The sequence below is a fragment of the Sorex araneus genome, chromosome X (assembly GCF_027595985.1).
Source record: "Sorex araneus isolate mSorAra2 chromosome X, mSorAra2.pri, whole genome shotgun sequence".
Lineage (NCBI taxonomy): Eukaryota > Metazoa > Chordata > Mammalia > Eulipotyphla > Soricidae > Sorex > Sorex araneus.
In genome coordinates, this window is record NC_073313.1 from 145566316 (window position 1) to 145590341 (window position 24026).

Here is a 24026-nt window from a genome sequence, read left to right on the forward strand (position 1 = left end):
CTTGCTCTTCTCTCTATCCCTCCCTCTGCAGTTTTTCAAATAAAATTATTTTACTTTAAAAATTGTGAGCTGAAGCCACTACATAATATACCGTATGTTGTAAACTGGAAAAGTATTCAAGGCTTTTGTCCTCAAAATGCATCTTTACTCAGCAAAAATGTATTTAATAGTTACTCGTATCTAACACAAAAATTTTCACAGAAGAGAAAAGGCAATATATCTCCCAATATCTTATAGAAATTATATTGACAAGGGTTTCTATTCAAAATCTTTTATATGGAACTTTAGTAGCAACCTGCTTTATCTAGAAATGTGGCTTTATCTGAAACAAGAAATCTCATAGTTCTCTAGTCTCTTCTGTTTTCTTTGATTATAGGTCAGTTCTATATTTACCTTTCTTTTGTCCTTTTGGTTTGTTTCTCTCTTTTTACTTCAGTGTCTGTCTTCCTTGCTCTCTTTGATATTATTTCTTTATTCTCTTTGTCTCCTATTATATCTCTTTTTCTCTGTATATGCGTATATGTTTATGAATTTGCTTAATTCAGTTCCCCAGAAGCTAAAACTTACATTCTCTCTCTCCCTTCTCTCTATTTCTCTCTCTTTCTCTATCTATCTCTCTGTTCTCTCTCTCAGAGTCTGACAATTTGGATTACCGTCTGGGAGCTATTCATTCCCTGGTTTATAAGCTACCAGAAAAGAACCGAGAAATGCTGGAACTTCTTATAAGACACTTGGTCAAGTAAGTAGTGTCTGAACATTTATTGATAGTTTATGGTTGGAAAACTGGACTACATGGAATGACTTCCAAGAACCATCCTGTCTACTCAGTAAATTCTAGTTCCAATTTGTTTAACCAGGATAGGCTATGATTAATGTGATTCTTCTGTAAGAAAAGTGATGTTGGCTTCACCCGTTTTTAACTCCCCTCAAAGTCATTGTACAGTTAAATTGAGGGATTATTTCAGTAGAGGAATAATAACAGATAGATAGAACTAAACACAGCCTTTGCTGTCATATTAATATTTTCTTAATCCCAAATTTGCAACTTACCTATCTATGTAATTTTTGGGAAATATTCTTATAACCTTTGTGTTCATATGGAAAATAATAATATTGATGGCCACAGAGGAATGCTATGCTATATGAATTTCAATAAATGCAGGATAATTGCATAACACATAGAATATTCCCATGAAATGGAAGTCATTGTTAAGACTATGGTCCATTTTTGTGTGTGTGTGTGTGTAGTAGGCTATAAGGACAGTAGCATTCCAGAGATATGTCTGGTATTGGGCTCCAAAATAGAAAGGTATATGTGGAATGGGTCCTCCATTATGTGCTTAAAGGAACAGAGTTTAATACTGTATATAAAGGCGAGCTTATTTGACCTAGTGCTGTTTCTTAGAAAGAAGAAAGTATAGTATAGCAGAAAGCTTTCTGTCAAGCCTGTACTCTAATTTCAGTTTTCCTATTAGCTTTCTTTTGGTCATGGGAAGTTAGGTTACTGTCAATACAATTCGTGCTACACTAAAAAGTTAAGAAATAGTATAGTAAAAATGTGTTGCATCTTAAGTATATCATATTTAGCAAAACAAAGCTGTCAACACACTCACAAAAATGTTCTGATGACATTTTTACCACATTGGAGAGGATCTCAAACAACTAAATTGAGGAGCTTAATGAAGGTAAAATTTGAAGTTGTATTCACTTCTTGAACTCCTCTCACCCATTGTTAAATGCTGATGACTGCATCTTTGAAACCCAGGTTTCCTTGTCCTATGATGAGATGTCTCCAAGTTCTGATCCATTTTGACATAAATTTATTTATTTATTGTTTATACCTCTATGACAAATCAGTATCACATATAAAAATAGGAAAAGTTAGCAAGGACTTTATATGTATTGCACGTTTTTTCAGTTTGGAACATTTGAGAACAAAAGAAGAATTTCCTCCCAAAATATTGTTTCTGATGATCTCAGTAAAAGATAAAAAATAAGTACCTAAGACAACTTGTATACTAATTTGGAATTACCCTGGGAAAAGAGTCAGCTCGATCACTAATTTTCCACATGACCTAAAGTAAGGTTTTTCTACTTTCTATGCCTGAGTTTGCATATTTATAAAAAGAAAGGATTGAATTAATTTTGAAGGTTTTTTACATTTCTGACTTTTTAAGAGTTTTAGTATGTGACAGGAGACAAAGAGTCAATTGAGTATCCTTTTGCTAGTATTGAGGAACTGCCTCTACCCAAGGACTGACATTTGCTTTACTTCAGAAATGTTGATTCTCCAAATACATAAAATGAGAATGGAGATACCACAATGGTTAAGGCACATGAATAGTATACACCAGACCTAGGTTATGTTTTTGTCACAACATGCTTCCCCCAAACTTGATAGGTGCAACCCTATAGGTCCCTAGCACCTTCAGGTATGGCCCCAGGTATCCCTGGTATTGCAAGGCCTCAGTAATATTCGTCACATTATCAGACCTTTACTAAACCTCCTGCCAGCTTGGCCAAGAATTAATTCACAAAGGCTAGAAAGATAGTACAATGGATAAGTCACTTAGCTTTTATACAGTTCCTTGGTTCGATCCCTAGTACCACATATGGTTCCCTGAGCACCTCCAGTCGTGAGCCCTGAGCACAGAACCAGGAGTAACCCTTCATCACAGCTGGATGTGGACTCAAAAACAAAATGAATAAGTAAAATAAAAATCAAATTACATATGGTACCTTTGGAGGAAGGACCTTCTGATCACCACTTGGAAAATCTCACACAGAAAAAATATCCCTAAGTTAAAAGGCCCAAAAGACACCATTTATGTGTATGATGTTAATACAGCACAAGCTTAGATGAAAGGAATTCGACAGTATTTAACAAACTGCATATTCACTTACCTTTAATTTAGTTTTTCTAACTTTAGGCCTGTACTTTGAAAACACACCTTCACAAATACAAATCAATATATGTGCAATGTTAGTTGCTGCAGAATAACAGGAGAAAGAGAGAGAAATAAAGACAGAGACAGAGACAGAGAAGAAAAGCCCCTGCCATAGAGGCAGGCTGAGGGCTGGGGGGAGTGGGGTGATGGGAGGGAACCTGGAGACACTGGTGCTGGGAAATGTACACTGGTGGAGGGATGGGTTTTGGAGTACTGCATGGCTTATCTAATTATAAACAGCTTTGTAAGGGTCTGTCTTGCAGTCATTCAATAAAAAAATTAAAAATAACATTTAGTCACAAAAGATTGGAAGTAATATAAATATCTATCATCAGAGGACTGATTATCAAGTGCTCTAACAGCTGTATTATCCGGATATCCAGCCCACAATGTGTTACTATTTGTGAAGAAAAGAGGGAGATGAGAATATAAACATGTTTTGTCTAATGAATCACAGTCAGATAAATAAAAATATAATTACTCAAATGTTACAGAAATACTGCATGACCTAGCAATAAATTCTTAGCTATGTACTGAAGGTAAATGAAAACATAGGCCCATATGAAAATTTACACATAATACTCTCAGGAGCATTATTCATAGTTTCCAAGAGGGTAACAAACCAAGTGACAATGAATCAATAAAAAAAATGTGGTATTAACTATAATGAAATACTATTTAGCTATAAAAAGAATAAATTACTGGCATATGAATTACCTTAAACATTATACCAAGTAAAGTTAGATTTATAAGGTTACATATTATATGACCTTGTTTATGTGAGAATAAACAAACCCATAATGGCAGAAAGTATAGTTACCTAGGACTAAGATGTGGGGCAAAGGAAGATATTTTAAAAGCCCTGAGCACCACCAGATGTGGCCCCCAAACAAAATTAAAAAGGCCAACTCTGAGGCAGGAGTGGTTACATTTGAAGGCAACTTGAACACCAAACACAGTAACTACTTCATATTATTATAACATTTTAAATAAATATTAATGGAAATTGGATAAAGAAAGCTCTTGGATGAAAACATTTTGAGGTAACGGTTTATATTATATTGATTTCAGAAATACAGCACTTTAAAAAAAGAGGGGATGCTGGAAAAGATAATGCAGCAAGTGTTTACAAGCAGCCAACCCAGGTTCAGTCTCTGCATCCCATATAGTACCCTGAGCCCTGCCAGGAGTAATCCCTGAGTTCAGAAACTGGAGTAAGTGCTAAAGACTGCCAAGAGTACCTCTCCGTACACACAGAGAAATACAAACGCACACACACAAACAATTAAATATCTTAAATATCTTACTCATGAACACCATAAAAATTTAAGTTTCTATAAATTATAAAAACATCACAGTCACCTTTTACCCATATCATTATTTCTTTGTATACCTTCCCTTTTGGTAATCGATCAGTTACCTTGATTTTGGAAGCAAACCAGGGTTGGAAGAGGTTATTAAGCTCTTTAATACAGAATGTCAATGAGTAATGCAGAGTTGTTTTAGAAATATTGGAGAAATGTAGAATTAGAAAAAACATTATTTTGCAACTTCAGAGTCCCAACTCTTTCAGCTATGCATCAAAACCATTTGGTTAAAAATATGCAGAAATAAGACATTGCATTACCCACAAGTTGCTGAATGAATATGCATCTAATGGAAAGGGAATAAAAGGTAGAAGGAATCAAGAGCATTAGTTTTTAATTGTTTTTAATAGAATCACAGTGAGATATCAAGTTACAAACTTGTCCATGATTGGCCTTCAGTCAGGTCACATTCCAATTTCCCACCATTCCATGGGTCTTTCTGTCTATTTTAGTTCCAATTTTGTATTGATTTTTATTATTGTTACCTTATATTCTCTGATTTGAAATCAGGAAGTGAGATGCTACTATTTTTCTTCTTCTTCTTTCAGAATTACTTTAGCTATTACTATCAGTAATATTAATTACTAATTTTAATAATTAGTAATTTAATAATTGCTAATTTTAATATTAGTAATATTGATTACTAATTGCTATATAACTAATATTAATTACTAATATTACTATTAGCTATTACTATTACTTTAGCTTTTTTTTGTGGTTTCTGCATTGGTAACACTAAGTAGCATACCAAGACCTTTTCAGGGGACCTGCAATATTTGCTCAGGTGGTTCAATTTTATGGCCCAAGAATACAGTTCTTAGGGTCTGCCAGGACCTTGCTTAGTGGTGCTAAGGAGGTACTTGTGGTGTAAAGGTTTAAATGAATTTCACCACTGAATTCCCATTCTCAGCTGCATTCCCTAACCCCTCAGGATTGCTTTTATTATTCAGATTCTACCACTGAGTTCCCATTCTAGCTCCCAACCCCCTCCTCCCCACCCAACCCCCGAGGATTTCTTTTGGCTTTTCAGGGTCTTTAGCCATCCCATATAGTATTTTTCTTTGATGTGCTGTCTTCCTGAAAAAATAACACTGGGTTCAAAAGGAAAGAAAAAAAAATACTATTAGAATATTGATAGAGGTGTTGAATATGTACGTTGTTTTAGATAATATAATCATCCTAACAAAGTTTGTTATTCCATTTCATGACCATGCAATATCTTTTTCTTTCTCTATATTATGTTCTATTTCTTTTAACAATATCTTAAATGTTTCACTGTGTAATGTGTACCTCCTTTGGTTAGTCCTATCTATTTTATCATTTTAAAAGATTGTCATGTGTTTATTTTCAGCTATTCATTATTAATCGAACAGTTTGATGTAAAATCTTAAAGATTTTTATGTATAATATTTCATTGAGAAGTAGTGGTAGCTTTACTTATTCTTTCTCAATTTGTATTCCTCTTACATCTTTTGATTTGTCTAATTGCTGTGGTTAGAGCCTTTCAAATTATGTTACACCCTACTAGTAAGAATATATATCCCTGTCTTATTCAAGATCTCGGAGAAGTGTTCTTTTTTTTTAACCATTTCATATGAAGTAAGCTGTGGGTTTGTTACTTAATTATGTTGAGATATGTTTTTCCTGTTTTCAGTTTACTGAGTTCTTATGATAAATCTTATTAAATTTATCTTGTCCAATGCTTCTTCATTATCTGTTGTTATGATTACTTGATTTTTATATTTTTGTTGATGTGGTCTATAACATTATTTGATGTACCTATGTTGAAATATCTTTATATCTTTTGGGGATAAATTGCACTGAATATGATAAATTATTCCCTTGATGTGTTGGATTACATGTGCTAAGAATTTATTGAGGTTTTTGCATCTATGTTCATCAAAAATATTAGTGTTTAGTTGGCTTTTTCTTTGCCCTTTAGAAATTTGGGGGAGATTTTAACCAATATATATGTTTTTTTTTCTTTGAAAGTTTTCTGTAATTCACTAGTGAAGTCATCAGAAGTAGGCTTAGTAAGAATTTTTATTAATATTTAAATGTATGTACTTTAATTGCTTTGTTCAATATCTTTTACTGGTTTAGCCTTAAAATTTTTATGATTTAAAATTGTCGTATTCACATAGAATATCCAGTCATTTGTCATATAGATACTCTTATTCTCCTGTGATCCTTAGTATTTTTCTGGTACTTGTTCAAATTTTATTTTTCTTTCCTGATTCATGCTACATTTTCTCTTTTTCATTTCTTTAATTTTGTTTGAGGCACCATGATTTATGGTGCTGTTGATAATCAGGTTTCACATATACAATGATACCATACCACACCCTCCACTAACATTTCCCTCCATTTCCCTCCACCATTATCTCATTACCAACCTCAACCTCATACACCCACTGTTGTAAGCTCACTTCTGTAGACCAAATATCACATTCTGTTGATTTGGGCCATTTGTTATTCACTTACTGTATTTCCTTGTTTTTGTTATTTGGAGGAAGAGGCCAACACAGCTGGGCTCAGGGCTTACTCCTGGCTCTGAGTTCGGGCATCACTCCTGATGGTGCATGAGGGACCATGTGGGATGCCAGGGATAGAACCCAGGTTGGCCAGGCAAAGAATTTAACTGCTCTACCCACTGTACTATCACTCTGACCCCTGTATTTCTTTAAATAGTTTTCTCTCTTTTTTGGTAGTAAGTCTACCTAAGTGCAAATCGTGTTCATTCTTTTAAAGAACAATATTTTGATGTCATTGATTTTTATTTGTCATTGATTTTTAAAATATCATTTATTTTATTTGGGGGACCTCCTCCCAAGTAGTGTTCATGAGGACCAGGATCAAAGGTTTAATGCCAGGGCCCAAGTGTGTGATGCTACTCAAGCTCTGCAGTAATGGGGATACCCAGACTATACTTGGAGTTTCTCTAGAGATGAACCTGGATTTGATGCTTGAAGGTCTTGCTGTGCCAGGAATGGAACCCAGATCATGTGCATGCTAGTTATGGACCCTAATCATGTTTTCATTTCAGAATGCAACCACCCTCTTCTATTTTCATTGATCTTTCATATCATTATTTTTATCCTTATTTTAATTTTCCCTTGATTTTTGTGATTTATTTCCATCTACAAACTTTTGGTTTCATTTTTCTGTCTTTTCCTAGTGTCCTAGATGTGATATTAGAATATTTATTTGGGACTATTTTTGTTTATTCTCATAGACTTGTATTGCCACAAACATCACTCATAATACTGCTTTTACTGCATCTACTAGAAGTGTGTTTATCATTTCTTCTTTTCACTTGTACTACAGGAAATATTTGTATATCCTTTGATTTCTCTATTTCTCAGCATCATATTGCTTCACTTCTTTGTGATCCTTCCAGTTTTCTTTTGGGGATTATTTTCTACCTTCACACCTCTGTCAACAGAAAAGATTCTATATTTTACTTCAGTCATCACATATTTATTGGGACATTTTGCATCTATCTTTGAGGGTCTTCTACATGCACTTCAGAAGAATTTGTGCTCACAGGTTTGGGGATGAATTTTTGGTATCAGTTAATTAATTCCATCTGATCAATTAGTTATTTGTGGCTATTATTACTTTATTAATTTTATCTGAACTATCTGTTTTCTAATGATGTCAGTGTGTTGAGATAAACTTGCTATGAAATGTTTTGATTTAGTTATGTTGGTAACTTTTATATATGTTGTACAACAAGATGTTAATACAGATATATCACATTAAAGTACAATCCCCCTTGATTTTTATATGCTGACAATATTTTTCTTTTTATTTTATACTTTTGTGACTTACTCCTGGGCTTACTGATGTATCAAATGAGTCAATGTGAACTTTTGTAGTTTTTTTTCCTGTCTTACTTCCCCTCTTTTGGGCTGGAGTGATAGCACAGTGGTAGGACATTTGCCTTTCAAGTAGCCAACCCATGTTCGATTCCTCCACCCCTCTCGGAGAGCCTGGCAAGCTACAAAGAGTATCACACCCGCACAACAGAGCCTGGCAAGCTACCCGTGGCATATTAGATATGCCAAAAACAGTAACAATAAGTCTCAAAATGAGAAACATTACTGGTGCCCGCTCAAACAAATCGATGAGCAACGGGTTGACAGTGACAATGATTTCCCCTCTTTTATATGTTATTACAGCATTATTATCTTCAATTTTGCCAATTTTTGTGACATAAAATATGCTGGCCATGCTTTTCATGGAATGTTCCATTTCATTCTTTATGTTTTACATATATAAGATCTACTTCAACCTTTTTAATAGTGTCAATCTCTTTTATGGAGAATTTCCTGCTCATTCATTTCCTTTTTAATTTCATTAATTTTCATTTTGTGTTAAAGTACATTAACTGCACCCCATTGATTTTATTCATAATAATTATTTCAAAAAATCTTTTAAGCTCTCCATTTCTATATCTTAGTAATAATTTGTGAATATTTTTCTTTTCTTTTACGTGTCACAGGATTTAAGCATTTGGGTCTCTAAGCTTTTTGATTATATAGGAAGAACTATGGCTCTAGTTTTGGAATTCTCTTTTAATTTTCAGTTTTTGTATGGGAGAGAAGACAGAGAGTAGCCAGAAAGTGATAAGAAAGTAGCCAGAAAGAGGGCACAACACTAGACTAGTGGGTGAATTAGGACAGTTGGGCAACAAGAAGAAAATGAGATTGTAAGGGGACTACAGATAGAAAAAGGATTGTGAAGCAAAACTGAAAACCTGAGATCTAAACTAAAGCAACTGAAATTTTAAATGTGCCTATCATGGGGGCAGGCACTGGGGTGAGGATGGAGGGGTGGGATAGAACATGAAAACACTGGTTGAGGGAAGTGGACGTTGGTGGTGGGATTGGTATTGTAAAATTGCACACCTAAGACTCAACTGAAAACTAGCAGCTCTTGAATTAGATGAATTTTTAAAACAGAAAAAGGGTTTGGAAATACCAAACTAGACAAAACAATTAGTTGAATCAATTGGGTGATTATATAATTTGGAACCCAACCAGTTTGAATCCCTGTGTTGTTATGTGACCTTGACTAAGTGTTTTGCTCTATGATCCTAGGTTTCTGAGATACAAACACCATTCCCTTTGGAGTTGTAAAAACTAAGTGAGCCAATGGTACATTCAATGAAAATTGATTACTTTCTAAACTCACAACAGTGAGAATTGTCATGTCACTAGTGGTTTAGTTTTCCTTGATTACTTGGTGGCAGCAACTTTTGAAGAAAAAATGTATGTAATTAAAGACTAGAGAGGGTATAGATCTTTTTGAATTAGTGTTTTCTGTTCTTTAGGAAAACCGAAGAATAAAGTCTCATTACAGAAGTATTTAAATTATTAAAGGGTCCATCACAGACCCAGAATGTCATAGACCTGTGAATGCTTGCTGTTAATTACCATCTGAATGAAAATAAATATTGTTGGGGTTAACAAAGTTCATTAAACTTTGTCAAAGAATTTTGCAAAAGAATTCAAAAAATTAAAAGAATTTGTCCCATCTATCACCTACTTACCTGACCACTGATTGAGTTCATGTCTCAAGGGCATTGATCCTGCTATGTTCAAAAATCAGCATTTATGGTATATTTCCACTTTCCTTGCCTCCCCACCATCATAGCCAAGCTGTCATAAGGAAACAAATTCCACTTGACTGCCTCCAGTAACATTTGAAAGAGCACTACAGGTTCTCAGTTTCATTCAGATAATTATTGATAACTTTAACATGCTTTAAGTTATTTATCAACTAGTATGAGAGGCAGATTAAAAATGCAACATGTTCTGCTTGCCCATGATTTCAGTCAAAATGAGCATAATGGACTGTGATAACCAAAAATATGATGTCACCTAAAGTGAATCTCAAATAATAAATGGACATTCTTTAGATCTAGGAAGAGGAGGTTAGTCTAAACAGAAGGAATGGGTGGACAGCGTTATGGAGGTCTGAAACAATATATGGAGGTCACAGCAAAAAGTCTAATATAGGCAATTTAGTATATAAAGTGTTAAAGGTCATATGTGCCTAGATAGAGGATACTAACAGTTAACTATAATAGCACATAATTACAGTGGAATAGTTTTAAGGTACCATGTAAAACAATTTTAACTCTGTTAGTTCAATAGTCACCATATATCAATACTATTTTGAAAGTGAGAAAACTAAAGTTCAGAAATATATTATTAACAGAAAAAGTTTTATTTATAGCTAATGAGTGATAGTGTTGAAATTCAAATCCAGGTCAACTTGTGAGACCAAGCTGTCCATTGCAAAGCTGCATAATACATGAAAAATTACAAAAGTCAGGTTTATTATTCTGAAGAAAGTAGGCATTGTACTGTAAGTGATAGGAAATCTCTAAGAATTTAAGCAAGGAAAGTGATTAGGGATTGGGGGATCTGGGTCCTTTTCTAATGAGGGCTTTAGGCAAATCAGTTTTCTTCTACAAGTCTCCTGAGGACAAGTAGAAAAAGCTAATCTTGTGGAGTTTTTAAGTGTTTGTTTCTCTAACTAAAGGTAGGAAAGATTCTTAACTGCTGAGACTAATAAACATTGTTCTATGTGCTTTATTCTTTATGTTTACATGTTTTACATGTTGTTCCTCTTGCCAGGAATTTCTTTTTAATCCTCTCTTGTTTTCCAAAATATTTTCTGACCCCATCTACATTTTCACTAAATATTAGGCATCTTACTCCTGAGCCACTATGTACTATCTTAGGTTCTTTGTTAGGTGAGTCCTTATAACCATTTCCTTTTAAATGTATGTTAGACCTCTCCTTTATCTTTACTTTTAAATTTTTCTCTTTTCCCTTATAGCTCGGAACATAATATTGGTTACGAAGTAATGTTGTGATATTGCTAATCATGTTCTTTCTCTTCTGGTAGTGTGTGTGAGCACAGCAAAGAGAATCTTATGACTCCCTCCAATATGGGAGTAATATTTGGGCCCACTCTAATGAGAGCTCAGGAAGATACTGTTGCTGCCATGATGAACATCAAATTCCAGAATATTGTGGTAGAAATCCTAATCGAGCACTTCATTAAGGTATGTATTTTATGTCCTCACTATAACTGCTCCAATCTTGTGACATTTTCTCATATGGCCTTTTAAGTTGTGTATTCCTCCCGAGTTCAAGGTAATAACAGAAAGGCATGCTCTTCTGGTAGAATGATATTTGATACTATTCTGAACTTGCAAAATTCATTCATTCAGAGCATGTGCTTGAGTACGTAAATAATTTATTATATGACACATGCAGGATAAAAGAGAAGTCACTGAGTTTGCAAAGTAATAGGACAGCCAAGTAAACAAAAAATTGTAAGAAAGTTGTATACAGGGACATGGCTGACCTGACTTTGATTTCCGGCATCTCATATACTCCCCCAAGCACCAGTAGGACTAATTCTTGAATGTAGAGCCAGTAGCAATCCTGCGTATCACACCAGGTGGGTCCCAAAAAAACAAGCAAACAAGAAAGTTGTATGTATGCAATGAAGTAGTAAAGAAGACAATGGCTGTAGTTATTGGTTGATTCATTAATTTGGGGGAATTAAACTCATTTCTTCCATATGCAGTGCATGTTCTCAACCACCGAGTCACATCCCAGCCCTGTACCTTCTTACATTTGTTTAAACCTTTCTCATTCTAAAATAATTTAAGAAGGTATATTTTATGTGACATATAATATGAGGTGCTATACATTATAATAAAATGAAATAAGAAAAAGAGAAATTGAAGCCAATCATGAGAAAAAAAACATTTATTAATAAGTCTTGTACAATTTTAACAGATGACCTTCATTTTTCTCTGTATGTCTGGTAGTGCCATCTTAGAAAATCATAATTCATTAAAACTTTCTGCAAGAGGAAATGCTGATGGTAAAGTTAGATGATATGCACAATTCAAATCCAAGATCTGCCACTTGTTTAGCTGTAATTGAAGGGACATGGGTTAGGCTACTAATTCTCTACGTGTAAACAGATAATGGCTCTAACACAAGCAATGTTATTTCTTCACTTGTGGAATATCAAATGAAGTAGTTCTGTGTTGCTATGGTGATTTGACAGGGACAGGAACCCAGTTTCCTTCTTCCATTTCTCTGCCATCCCTAAGGTGCTGCTTCATCTGTATTACCAGTCATCATCTGAAAGAAAGGGAAGTATAGGATACAACCATTTGTTTTTAAGGCAAGCCTGGAAATCACAATTATTACTTTGATTTACATGTCATATTCAGAATTAAATTTCATAGTTACATTTAGCTATATGAAGAGTAAGGGCAGTTTTTATTTGGAGCAGCTATGTTCCAACTAGAACTGAGATTCTATGCTCTATTATCTGTGTTAATTAAAAGAACTTCTCTGATAGTCTTTCTACTGAAATTCAAATATAGCAAAGCACTGTGTGGCAGTCAATCCTCCAAGGTCTTTTAGTTATTGACAGAACTATCATTTAAATCCAAGTAGCCTGACTCAGTTGTGAAGTTTATAATCACTGAACAGTGTTGTGTTGCCAGTAATTTCTCTTTAATGATATTTGGTACATATACAGTACTTTGCATTATCAAAATAGGTTCTGCTTGGAGAAATGTAGCCTATACTATTGTTAGAGAAGAAAGGAATAAATAGGATAAATAGGAAAGGGCATTTAAAAGAGATGACCTAATGTTAGCAAATGCACAGGGGCCTAGCATACCAACTGATCTGATAGTATTAGAATATATAATGAAAATCTGAGTGACAGGATATGTGAATGGAGACAGAGTCTAGGTATAAAAAGGAGTAGACTTTAACTGGTTGAGAATCTTATAATGATTGAAATTATTTATCCAGGCTCAGGAAAGCATTGCTTAAAAGTAGAATAGTCAGAGGAGATGGAGAATTGTTACAGTGGTTAAGGTGCTTGCTTTGCCTGCAGTCAACTCTGGTTTGATCCTCAGTATCCCATATAGTCACCTGAGCACCGCCAGCAGAGTATAGGCCTTTATATACCTGAAGACAGTTGTTCACAGTGTTTTTACAGCCTGTGAGGAGACATGGGCTTCAAACTTTTGGGTGCCCTAAGGCACTGATGTATCATATTGAAAGGGCATGACTGTCAAACCAGAGATGTAATGTTCTCAGTGCCGACCACCACTTGAACTCCTCTGCTGTAGTTACATAGGCCTCCTTATGACTGTAGGAGAGGCAAAGATCAAGAGGAGACTGGGATTTCAGTCACAGAACATGCCTTCCAGAGCTGAATGGAAGTTTAACCAGCAGGTAGGCACCATTGCTAATTACATAATTTTGGAGGCCTGCAGGTACTTTTTGACTAAGAGTATGGTTTTCTTACTAGCAGTGAGCTGTGAATTGGTTGGATTAAGATTTCTTTGACTAGGCCGAATGAACTGTGACTCAGGTCCCCGTTTGTTCAGCTACTAACTTGCTGTGTGTGAAATTCTGAGGTTGCTCATCTATTAATGTGTGTGGGCAGAGCTCATGTCAGGAGTTAATAATTTTTAACAAGAGAGATGGTATCTCTGAGCAAATTTGAAAAATCTCCTGTAGATGATTCTCACATCTATATTTATCATAGTCCTTTGTCTCATATTCTAATGTTATAAAAATGGGTACTGCGGGCAGATGCTTGCCTTGCATATAGCTGAACCATGTTCAGTTCCCGGCATCCTGGAGCCCACTAGGAGTAATTCCTGAGTGCAGAGCAAGGAACAACCCCTGAAAAATGCCAGGGGTGGCCCCCAAAACAAAAACAAAAATACAGTGGTGATATCAAAACCAAAAAGAGGTGGGAGTGAAAGAGTGGAACATTTGTATGAGATCAAACTTAACTACTTTTTTAAAAAAATATATTTACCGACAGTGCTACAGTGCTTATTGAATCACCATTAGAGCAGTTACAAAACTATCAGGTTTAAGTCTCGGTCCTACAATGATGAAACACCTGTCCCTTCACCAGTGCACATTTTCCACCACCAAAAACCCTACTATACCCCCCATTCTACCCCCTCCCCCTATCTATGTGGCAGATGATTTCCACATTACTCTCTCTCTACTTTGAGAACATTCAGTATTTTGACACCAGACCCACCATTGTTATTTGAGATTTTCCCCCAAAACTTAGATCTGCCGAAAAGACAACATTAGACATTTTGTTTTCTGTTGCTGATTATGAATATTATATGATGTCCCACAGCCACACAATTTTGGAATTCTGAAATTTTAATAACTTAATCTGAAGGTGTTTCTGCCCAAAGCCGCTGAGTTCCGAGATTTCTTTCTGAGTCTCTAGGATCATGGCCGATACGCAAATCAATCAGGATCCAGAGAGGCCGTTCATGGGCTGCGACTCAGGGTCTCGTTGGTGCGGGAGAGGAAACAACCAGCCTCATCCCCATCCCATGAGGCCCCTTGTGCCTCGTCACTGCGGGTCCAAACCTGTCTTACATTGGCGTCTGGAAGATGGTGGCCCCCTGAGCCACCAGGGGTAAAAGGTGTCATACTTAAATCCTTAACAAATAATGGACTGTGATATATGTATAAATTTTAATGTATATTTCACATTACCATGAAATCATATTTTATCCTGGATTTAGAGAGAGAAAGATAAGAATAATAGTCAGGAACTTTTAGAAAAGGATCATAAAAATACAAGAAAAGAGACCCTCTGCTCCTAAAGACTATGATCCGAGAGGTCTTCTAACCCATTTTGGCACCCAGAGCGGCTTCTTACAGAAATGTATCTAGACTGTGAGCTGTGCTACAACTCCGTGCCGCCTGGGGAGGGATTTTTCCTTTCCATCCTGTTTTTCTGCACAGAAAATGGCGGCGGCGGCAACATCCATGTGTCAAGAGCCACCTTCTAAGACTCCTATCTTAGAGGTATGAATTTTGCAGTGTTGTGGCTCATAGGCGATCATGGGAAGGGGCCGTTACTGGCACGCCCTCAGCCCAGATAAGATCCGGAGCTGCCACGTGTGAAATGGACCCTCTGGTCCTAAAGACTATGATCCAAGAGGTCTTCTAACCCATTTTGGCACCCAGAGCAGCTTCTTACAGAAATGCATCTAGACTGTGAACTAAGCTAAAATATCAAGTCCAAAACCATGCTTCCACGACAGCTCATAGAGTCTTCATTCTTAGCAATGAAAATAAATTATTAAATGATGCCTTTTCAGCAGGCCTGATTGTTGGGGGAAAATTCCAAACAATAATAGTGAGTTCTCTATTGAAATATTGAATGTATTCAAAGTATAGAGAGAAAAAAGTGAAGATCATTAGCTACTTAGGTGGGGGCTGGGTGGGAGGGGGTTATTTTGGGGTTCTTGGTGGTGGAACATGTGCACTGGTGAAGGGATGGGGGTTCAATCATTATATGACTGAGACTTAAACCTGAAAGCTTTGTATTTTTTCACGGTGATTCAATAAAATAAAAACTTTTAAAAAAAGAAGGTTAAAAAAATACAAGAAACGCTGACTGCCAAACTCTACACAATAATGACCTACCTACAAAAGTCTTATTTCAGCTTTAGGAGCACACACAATCTCAAAGTGGGAAAATGGCAATACACACACACAGGTAAGCCAAAAGATAATACAAATTGCTATATTTATATGAGATAAAATAGGTTTTATATTAAAATTACTACCAAAAGACAATACAAAGCTGTTCAATATATTGTAAGGGACAAATAATTAAGAGGTTATAATCATAAATATATATGTTACCAGTATCATTGCTATTTTAATATTTTAGAGATAGTGTTTTGAGTTACACCCAGGGACCGTTCTTGCATCTGTACTTAGACGTGACCTCTGGCATGCTCAGAAGACCATATATGGTACCAGGGATCAAATCTGGGTTAGTGAGATACACATGCCTTAACTGCTGTATTATCTTTCTTATCCCATACTACATTAATAGTTTAAAAAGATATAAAGAAACAAACAAAAATGTAAAAATAGCAATGTACATCAGTATTCCTATCACAACAATGAATGCAGAGAAAAAAAGAAATCATTACATTTGAACCATACTTCAGACAAAATGAAATATATATATATATATTTATATATATATGCATGAAAGTCTCTCAGCTAAACTGAATACACATTTCTTCTCTGCTGCACAATTATAGCTCAAGATAGTTCATGTAATAGGTAATAAATAACTCAGAAAATTTTAGATCATTGAAATTGCATTAATAATTTTATTTCCAAAATAATATAAAACTAGAAATCTAAGAGAAAGAAAATTGGAAATTCATAAACATGTGGAAATTAAATAGCATGCTCCCAAATAGCCTATGATTAAAGAAGAAATTTTTAGAGAAACCAAATTATATGTTTAAAAACATAAGAGAGTAGCATAAGAGATTCTCCTTACTTCACTTCATGTTCTATCACTTTTGTTGTCAATTAACTGCTCATACACACATCTGAGGCTTTATTATTAGATTCTCAGTTCTATTATTTTGAGTCTATCTTTAGTCTATTTTTAGTTCCAGTACCATGCAACTTTTATTACCGTAACTTTGTAGTAAAGACTAAAGTCTGGTAATGCAATGCCTCCTCTTCATTTTTCTTTTTTGATTATTGAATCACTGTGGGGTGCAGTTACAAGCCTTCATGTTTGAGTTTCAATCATACAATGATCAAACACCCATCCCCTCACCAGTGCACATTCTCCACCACCAATGTCCCCAGTATACCCCCCCTTTCAAGCCATCCCCCTGCCTCCATGGAAGACGATTTTCCCCATATTCTCTCTCTACTTTTGGGCATTATGGTCTGCAATACAGATACTTACAGGTTATCATTTCTGGTCCTTTATCTATTTTCAGCACACATCTCCCATCCCGAACAATCCTTCCAAACATCATTGACTTAGTGATCCCTTCTTTATTCTAGATGCCTTCTCCCCCAGCTCATGAGACAGGCTGCCAACTATGGGGAATATTCCTGGCTCTGTGTCTACTGACATTGGGTGTCTATCTCATACTACGTTATATTATATCCTACAAAAGAGTGCAGTCGTCCTATGTCTGTCCCTCACTTACTGACTCATTTCGCGTAGCATGATACTCTCCATGTCTTATAAGCAAATTTCATGACTTCATCTCTCCTAACAGCTACATAGTATTCCATTGTATAGATGTAGCAAAGTTTCTTTAACCAGTTCTCAGGCACTCGGGTTGTCTCCAGATTCTGGCTATTGTGAACAATGCTGCGATGAACATATAGGTACATATGTTATTTCTACTGTGCTTTTTTGCATCCTTGGTATATATTACCAGAAGTGGTATTGCATGGTCATATGGAATCGCAGTTTCTAGTTTTTGAAAGTTTGTTCATATTGTTTTCCAGAGAGGATGGACCAGTCAACATTCCTACCAACAGTGAAAGGGTATCCCTTTTTTCCCCACATCCACACCAGCACTGGTTGCTTTTGTTCTTTTGAATGTGTGCCATTCTCTGTGGTGTGAGATACTTACATTGTTATTGTTATAACAATGAGATACTCTCATTGTTATTCTGATTTGCATCTCTCTGATGATGAGCAATGTGGAGCATTTTTTCATGTGCCTTTTGGCCATTTTTATTTATTTTTTAAAGAAGCTTCTGTTCATTTCTTCTCCCCATTTTTGATGGGGTTGGAGGTGTTTTTCTTGCAAAATTCTTCTAGTGTCTTGTATATCCTGGATATTAATCCCTTATCAGATGGGTACTGGGTAAATATTCTTTCCATTCTGTGGGTGCTCTCTGTTTCTTTAGAAGTACTAACTGTTTTTTTAAACCTGCTCACTGTTTCTTTAGAAGTGCAGAAGCTTCTTAATTTGATGCAGTCCCATTTGTTCATGTTTATTTCTACTTACTTGGTCAGTGGTGTTTCATCCTTAAAGATGCTTTTAGCTTCAAAGTCATGTAACTTCAGTGTCATGGAGGGTTCTGCCTACATTTTCCTCCATGTATCTTATGGATTCATGTCTGATATTGAGGTCCACTGATAGCCACTTTGACCTGACTTTTGTGCCTGGCGTTAGGCAGAGATCAGAGTTCATTTTTTTCCAGGTAGCTATCCAATTCTTCCAGCACTACTTGTTGAAGAGGTTTTTCTTGTTCCACTTCACATTTCTTGTTCCTTTGTTAAAGATTAAGTGGTCATATATTTGAGAGTCTGTGGCAGAATAGGCTGGAGTGATAGCAAAGTGGTAAGGCATTTGCCTTACACACAGCCGACCTGGGTTTGATTCCTCCACCCCTCTCAGAGAGCCCGGCAAGCTACTGAGAGTATATTGCCCACATCGCAGAGCCTGGCAAGCTACCCATATTCGATATGCCAAAAACAGTAACAACAAGTCTCATGATGGAGACGTTACTGGTGCCTGCTCAAGCAAATCGATGAGCAATGGGATGACAGTGACAGTGACAGAATATTCAACTCTGTTCCATTGTTCTGTGGGTCTGTTTCTAGCCCAATACCATGCTGTTTTTTTTTTCTTTTTGGGTCACACCCAGCGATGCTCAGGGGTTACTCCTGGCTCTGCACTCAGGAATTACTCCTGGCGGTGCTTGGGGGACCATATGGGATGCCGGGGATCGAACCCGGGTCGGCCGCGTGCAAGGCAAATGCCCTACCCGCTGTGCTATTGCTCCGGCCCCACCATGCTGTTTTAATTACTACTACTATTTAGTAGAGTTTGAAGTTGGGGAAGGTGATGCCACCCATCTACTTTTTCCCAAGGATTGCTTTAACTATTCATGGGGGTTTATTTATCCATACGAATTTTGTGAGTGTTTTGTCTATTTCTTTGAAAAATGTCATGGGTATCCTGATAGTGACCACATTAAATCTGTATAGTGCTTTGGGCAGTATTGCTATTTTGATAATGTTAATCCTCCCTATCCATAAGCAGGGGATGTGTCTCCATTTCCTACAGTCCTCTTTCATTTCTTGAAGTAATGTTTTGTTATTTTCCTTGTATAGGTATTTCACCTCTTTAGTTAAATTGATTCCTAGGTACTTGACATTCTGAAGTACCATTGTGAACGGGATTATTTTTTTCAATGTCACTTTCTTCTCTTTCATTATTTGTATATAAAAAAGCCATGGACTTTTGGGTGTTGATCTGTATGCCCTTGATATCTTTTTCTTGCCTAACTGCCATGGCCAGTTCTTCCAGTACTATATTGAATTGGAGTGGCAAGAGCGGACAATCTTGTCTTCTACCCGATCTTAGGGAGAAGGCTTTTAGACTTTCCCCATTGAGAATGATATTTACCATGGATTTGTGGTAGATGTCTTTGACTATATTGAGGAAAGTTCCTTTAATGCCCATTTTGCTGGGAGTTTTCACCATAAATGGGTGCTGGTCTTTTCAAATGATTTTTCTGTATCTATTAATATGATCATATGGTTTTTATTATTTCTTTTATTAATATGATGAATTATGTTGATTGACTTGCAAATGTTGAACCATCTTTGCATCCCTGGGATGAATCTTACTTTGTCATTGTGTATGATCATTCTAATGAGTCGTTGTATTCTCTTTACTAGGATTTTTTGAGGTTCTTTGCGTCTGTTCATCAGGGGATATCAGCCTGTAATTCTCTTCTTTTGTGGTATCTCTGTCTGCTTTTGGTATCCGGGTGATATTTGCTCCATCAAAACTGTGTGGAAATGTTTCTGATTCTTCAATTTCTCGGAAAAGCTTAAAGAGGATTCGGAGTAAGTCTCTTTAAAGATTTGGAAGAATTCACTAGTGAATCCATCTGGGCCAAGACTTTTGTGTTTGGGGAGACTTTTTATTAACGTTTCAATTTCCTTGATGGTGGTAGGTTCTGTTCAGATATTCCAGGTCTCCTTTGTTCAGCCTTGGGAGGCTGTAGGAATCCAGGAATTGATCACTTTCCTCCAGGTTTTCTCGTTTCATGGCATAAAGATTCTCAAAGTAATCACTAAGAATACTTTTAATTTCTCTATTGATGTTTGTGATGCTTCCCTTTTTATTTCTGATTCCCTTTTATAGGGTTTTCTCTCTCTTTCTTTGTGACTCTTGCTAGAGGTTTATTGATCTTGTTTATTTTCTCAAAGAAACAGCTCTTGGTTTCATTGATCTTTCAGATTGTTTTTTTCAGCTTCCATCTCATTACTTCACCATCTAACTTTTGTTACTTCCTTCCTCCTGCCTGGGTTGGGCTCCTTTTGTTCTTTTTCAGAGCTCTTAAACTGTGAGGTTAGGTTACATATGTGGGCTCACTTTTCCTTCCTAAGAAATGCTTGTAAAGCTATAAACTTTCATCTTAACACAGCTTTTGTCATGGCCAATAAATTCAGGTAACTCATCTTTATTCATTTCCTCGTTTCCAGGAATCTGTTGATTTCCTCTTTGATTTTCTTTCAAAGCTACTTTTTGCTCAGTAGTGAGCTGTTTAATTTCCAGGTGTTTGATTTGATATTCTGTTTGTGAGGGTGATTCACTTCTCATGGTCTGAGAAAATCATAGATACAGGCCCAGCATGTGGTCTATCTTGGAGAATTTCTCATGCACACTTGAGAAGAATGTGTATTCAGGTTTTTGAGGATGAAGTGTTGTATGTATCTACTAAGTCCCTTTCTTCCATTTCTTCCCTCAGATAAAGTATGACCTCACTAAACTTGAATCTGGTTGATCTACTGAGTGGTGTTAAAGCAGTGTTGAAATCTCCCACTAGTATCATGTTGCTATCTATATCTTCCTTTGAGTCTGAGTAATTGTTTTAAGTCCTTTGCTGGTCCCTCATTAGGTGCATATACATTTAGGAGTTTAAGTTCTTCCTGCTGTATAGACCCCTTGATCAATTAGAAATGACCTTCACTGTCTTTTCTGACCTTCTTCAGTCTGAAATCAATGTGGTCTGTTACCATAACGGTCACCCTACCTTTTTTTAGCCTGTGACTTTGAATCTATGTTTGCTCTGACTGCTAAGATGTGTTTCTTCCTGGCAGCAGAATGTTGGGTTCAGTTTTTTGAAACATCCTGCCATTCTGTGTCCTTTAATTGGTGCCTCTAACCCATTGATATGATATAGATTATTGTTATGGGGTCTGGACCCACTTTTCTGCCAAAGTTTGGGGTGTATTTTAGGTGCTTGTCTTAATGTAGCTTGTCTTGTCTTAATGTAGGCCATTTAGTTGTTCATGTAATCGTGGTTTTGAGTCTATGAAGTTCCTTACTTGTTGTCTGTGAAACTGTGTGTTGTTCCTTCTAATATGAATCAGATTCTAGCTTGATAAAGTATTTTTCATGAGGCATTTCTTTCATTTTATTTTTTCACTATATCCCACCACTGTCTTCAGGCCCTGAGGGTTTTATCAGATAAGTCGGCTGTCAATCTTAAGGATGCTCTTTTATAGGCAATTTCTTTCTTTAATCTTCCTGCTTTTAGAATTTTGTCTTTGTCTAAGATTTTTGTCATTTTGATCAGGATGAGTCTTGGAGTATTTTTGTTTGGATTTCTTCTAGCTGGTACTTCTCAGGCCCCCTGAATCTTGTCGCATGTGCCTTTCAGCTCTAAGAACATCTTAGCAATGATCTGTTTGACAGTTTCTCCTTCCTCTGGGTTTTCTTCCTGTCCCTCTCCCAGATGATTCTTATGTTATTACTCTTGGTTTCATTCCGGTTTTCTCTTGACATCTGTTGGTTCATTGTAAGGCTCTTTTCTGTTTTCTGCTGTCTTCTGGAGAGTCTCTACACTTCATCTTGGAGCTCACTAATTTTGTTCTCAGCAGCTGTTCCTCTGCTGCTGAGTCCTTTCACTGAGTTTTTCAATTCGCCAACCAGGTTTTTCAGATCTGACATTTCCGTTTGTAATTTTGTTTGCATTTTCCACATTTTTACTTTCAAATCCTCTTGTATTTTATTGGTGCTGCCTTCCATTGCTTCCTTTAGCTCCCTATGCATCCTCAGTAGCTCCCTTCTAAATTCCTTGTCAGAGAAGTTGTTTAGCACTTCATTACTGTCTGGGTCTTCTGGGCTAGTTTCTTCACTTACTAAGCTTGGTGGGCTTCTGCGTTGTCTTACCATTGTGTCATGTGTGGTTTAGACTTTCACGCTCACTGTTACTGTTGTATTTTTGGTGTAATATAAATTGAGTTTGGGCTAATGACTTATTGACCTAATGTGTTTCTGGTGAGCAAGCTTCCCTAGTGAAAGTTCCACCTAAGAGTATAATTTATAATTTTTTATGGGATATGGAGGGGGAGAATAACAGGCACATTAGGGGCCAGGGCACCGGACAGCACCCCCAATGGGCCTGTACCTGGATAGGGGGAGAGTAAGCAGGTCCCTGAAAGTTGATTGCTATTGGTGCAGTCTGTCTGAGTTCCCATTCCCCGCAGATCTGGGCTTAAAAACTGGCTCTGCCCAAACTTGGCTGCACGGCTTTTACAGCACCCCCACCAGGAAAAAATTCTGTCTTCTACTGGTTTATTTTGGTTATTTAAATATACATATATATTTTTATCTTGGGCTGGAGCGATAGCACAGTGGCTGGGCATTTGCCTTTCACGCAGCCGACCTGTGTTCGATTCCTTTGCCCCTCTCCGAGAGCCCAGCAAGCTACCGAGAGTGTGGAGCCCGCGCAGCAGAGCCTGGCAAGCTACCCGTGCATATTAGATATGCCAAAACAGTAACAGTAAGTCTCTCAATGAGAAACGTTACTGGTGCCTGCTCAAACAAATCAATGAGCAAAGGGATGTTTGTGCACTTTTTATTTTATTTTTATTCAATCACTGTGAGATATAGTTACAAAGCTTTCATGTTTGAGTTTCAGTCATACAATGATCAAACACCCATCCCTCCACCAGTGCACATTTTCCACCACCAATTTCCCTAGTGTCTGCCACTTTCTGAACCCTCTCTCTGACTCTGTGCCAGACAATTTCCCCTGTACTCTCTTTCTACTTTTAGGTATTATGATTTTTAACATAGATACTGAGAGGCAATCACATTTAGTTCATTTACTTCTTTATCTACTTTCAAGACACGTCTCCCATCCCAAAAGATCCCTCCAATCATCACTGACTTAGTGATTCCTTCTCTATTCAAGCTGCCTTCTCCCCCAGCTCATAAGACAGGCTTCCAACTATGGAACAATATTCCTGGCCCTTATGTTTACTGTATTTGGGTGTCAGTCTCCTGAGTTACAGTTATCCTCACACAGAACAGAACTAAATGATCATACTTCTTGATATCAAACTATGTTAGAGATTTATAGTATCAAAACTACATAGTTTTGGAGTGAAAATAGGCATACCAAAGGGGGAAAAACAATTAATAGCCCAAAACTAATATCTCGAATATATGGTTAACTGATATTGGATAAGAGATAGTCTTTTCCATAAGTTGGTAAGTCTGAACCACATGCAATGAGATTGAAACCATATTTTACACTAATCAAATAAATTAACTGAATAAATGGATTAAATATTTAAACCTAATATCTGAAATTATATAACATCTAGGAAAAATGTAGATAAAGTGTTCTTTCTTATTGACTCACCATGATATACAGTTAGAAAGCTGTTAATGATCTGATTTCCATCATACAATGTTACAACACTCATCCCTTCACCAGTGTACATTTCCCAAGAAAAATGTTCTCAGTTTCCCTCCTGTCACCCCCCGCCTCAG

The 24026-nt window shown here is 36.5% G+C and overlaps 1 protein-coding gene across 2 annotated transcripts in view; it reads left to right on the forward strand.

Moving 5' to 3' along the window:
• OPHN1 (oligophrenin 1) overlaps nt 1–24026 on the forward strand; it is a 530418-nt gene that overhangs the window by 385279 nt on the left and 121113 nt on the right. For both annotated transcript variants that reach the window (XM_055122033.1, XM_055122034.1), the window contains exons 18-19: nt 634–739; nt 11240–11399. In XM_055122033.1, coding sequence (XP_054978008.1) covers nt 634–739; nt 11240–11399 — 266 coding nt within the window. The remainder of the gene's footprint in view (nt 1–633; nt 740–11239; nt 11400–24026) is intronic.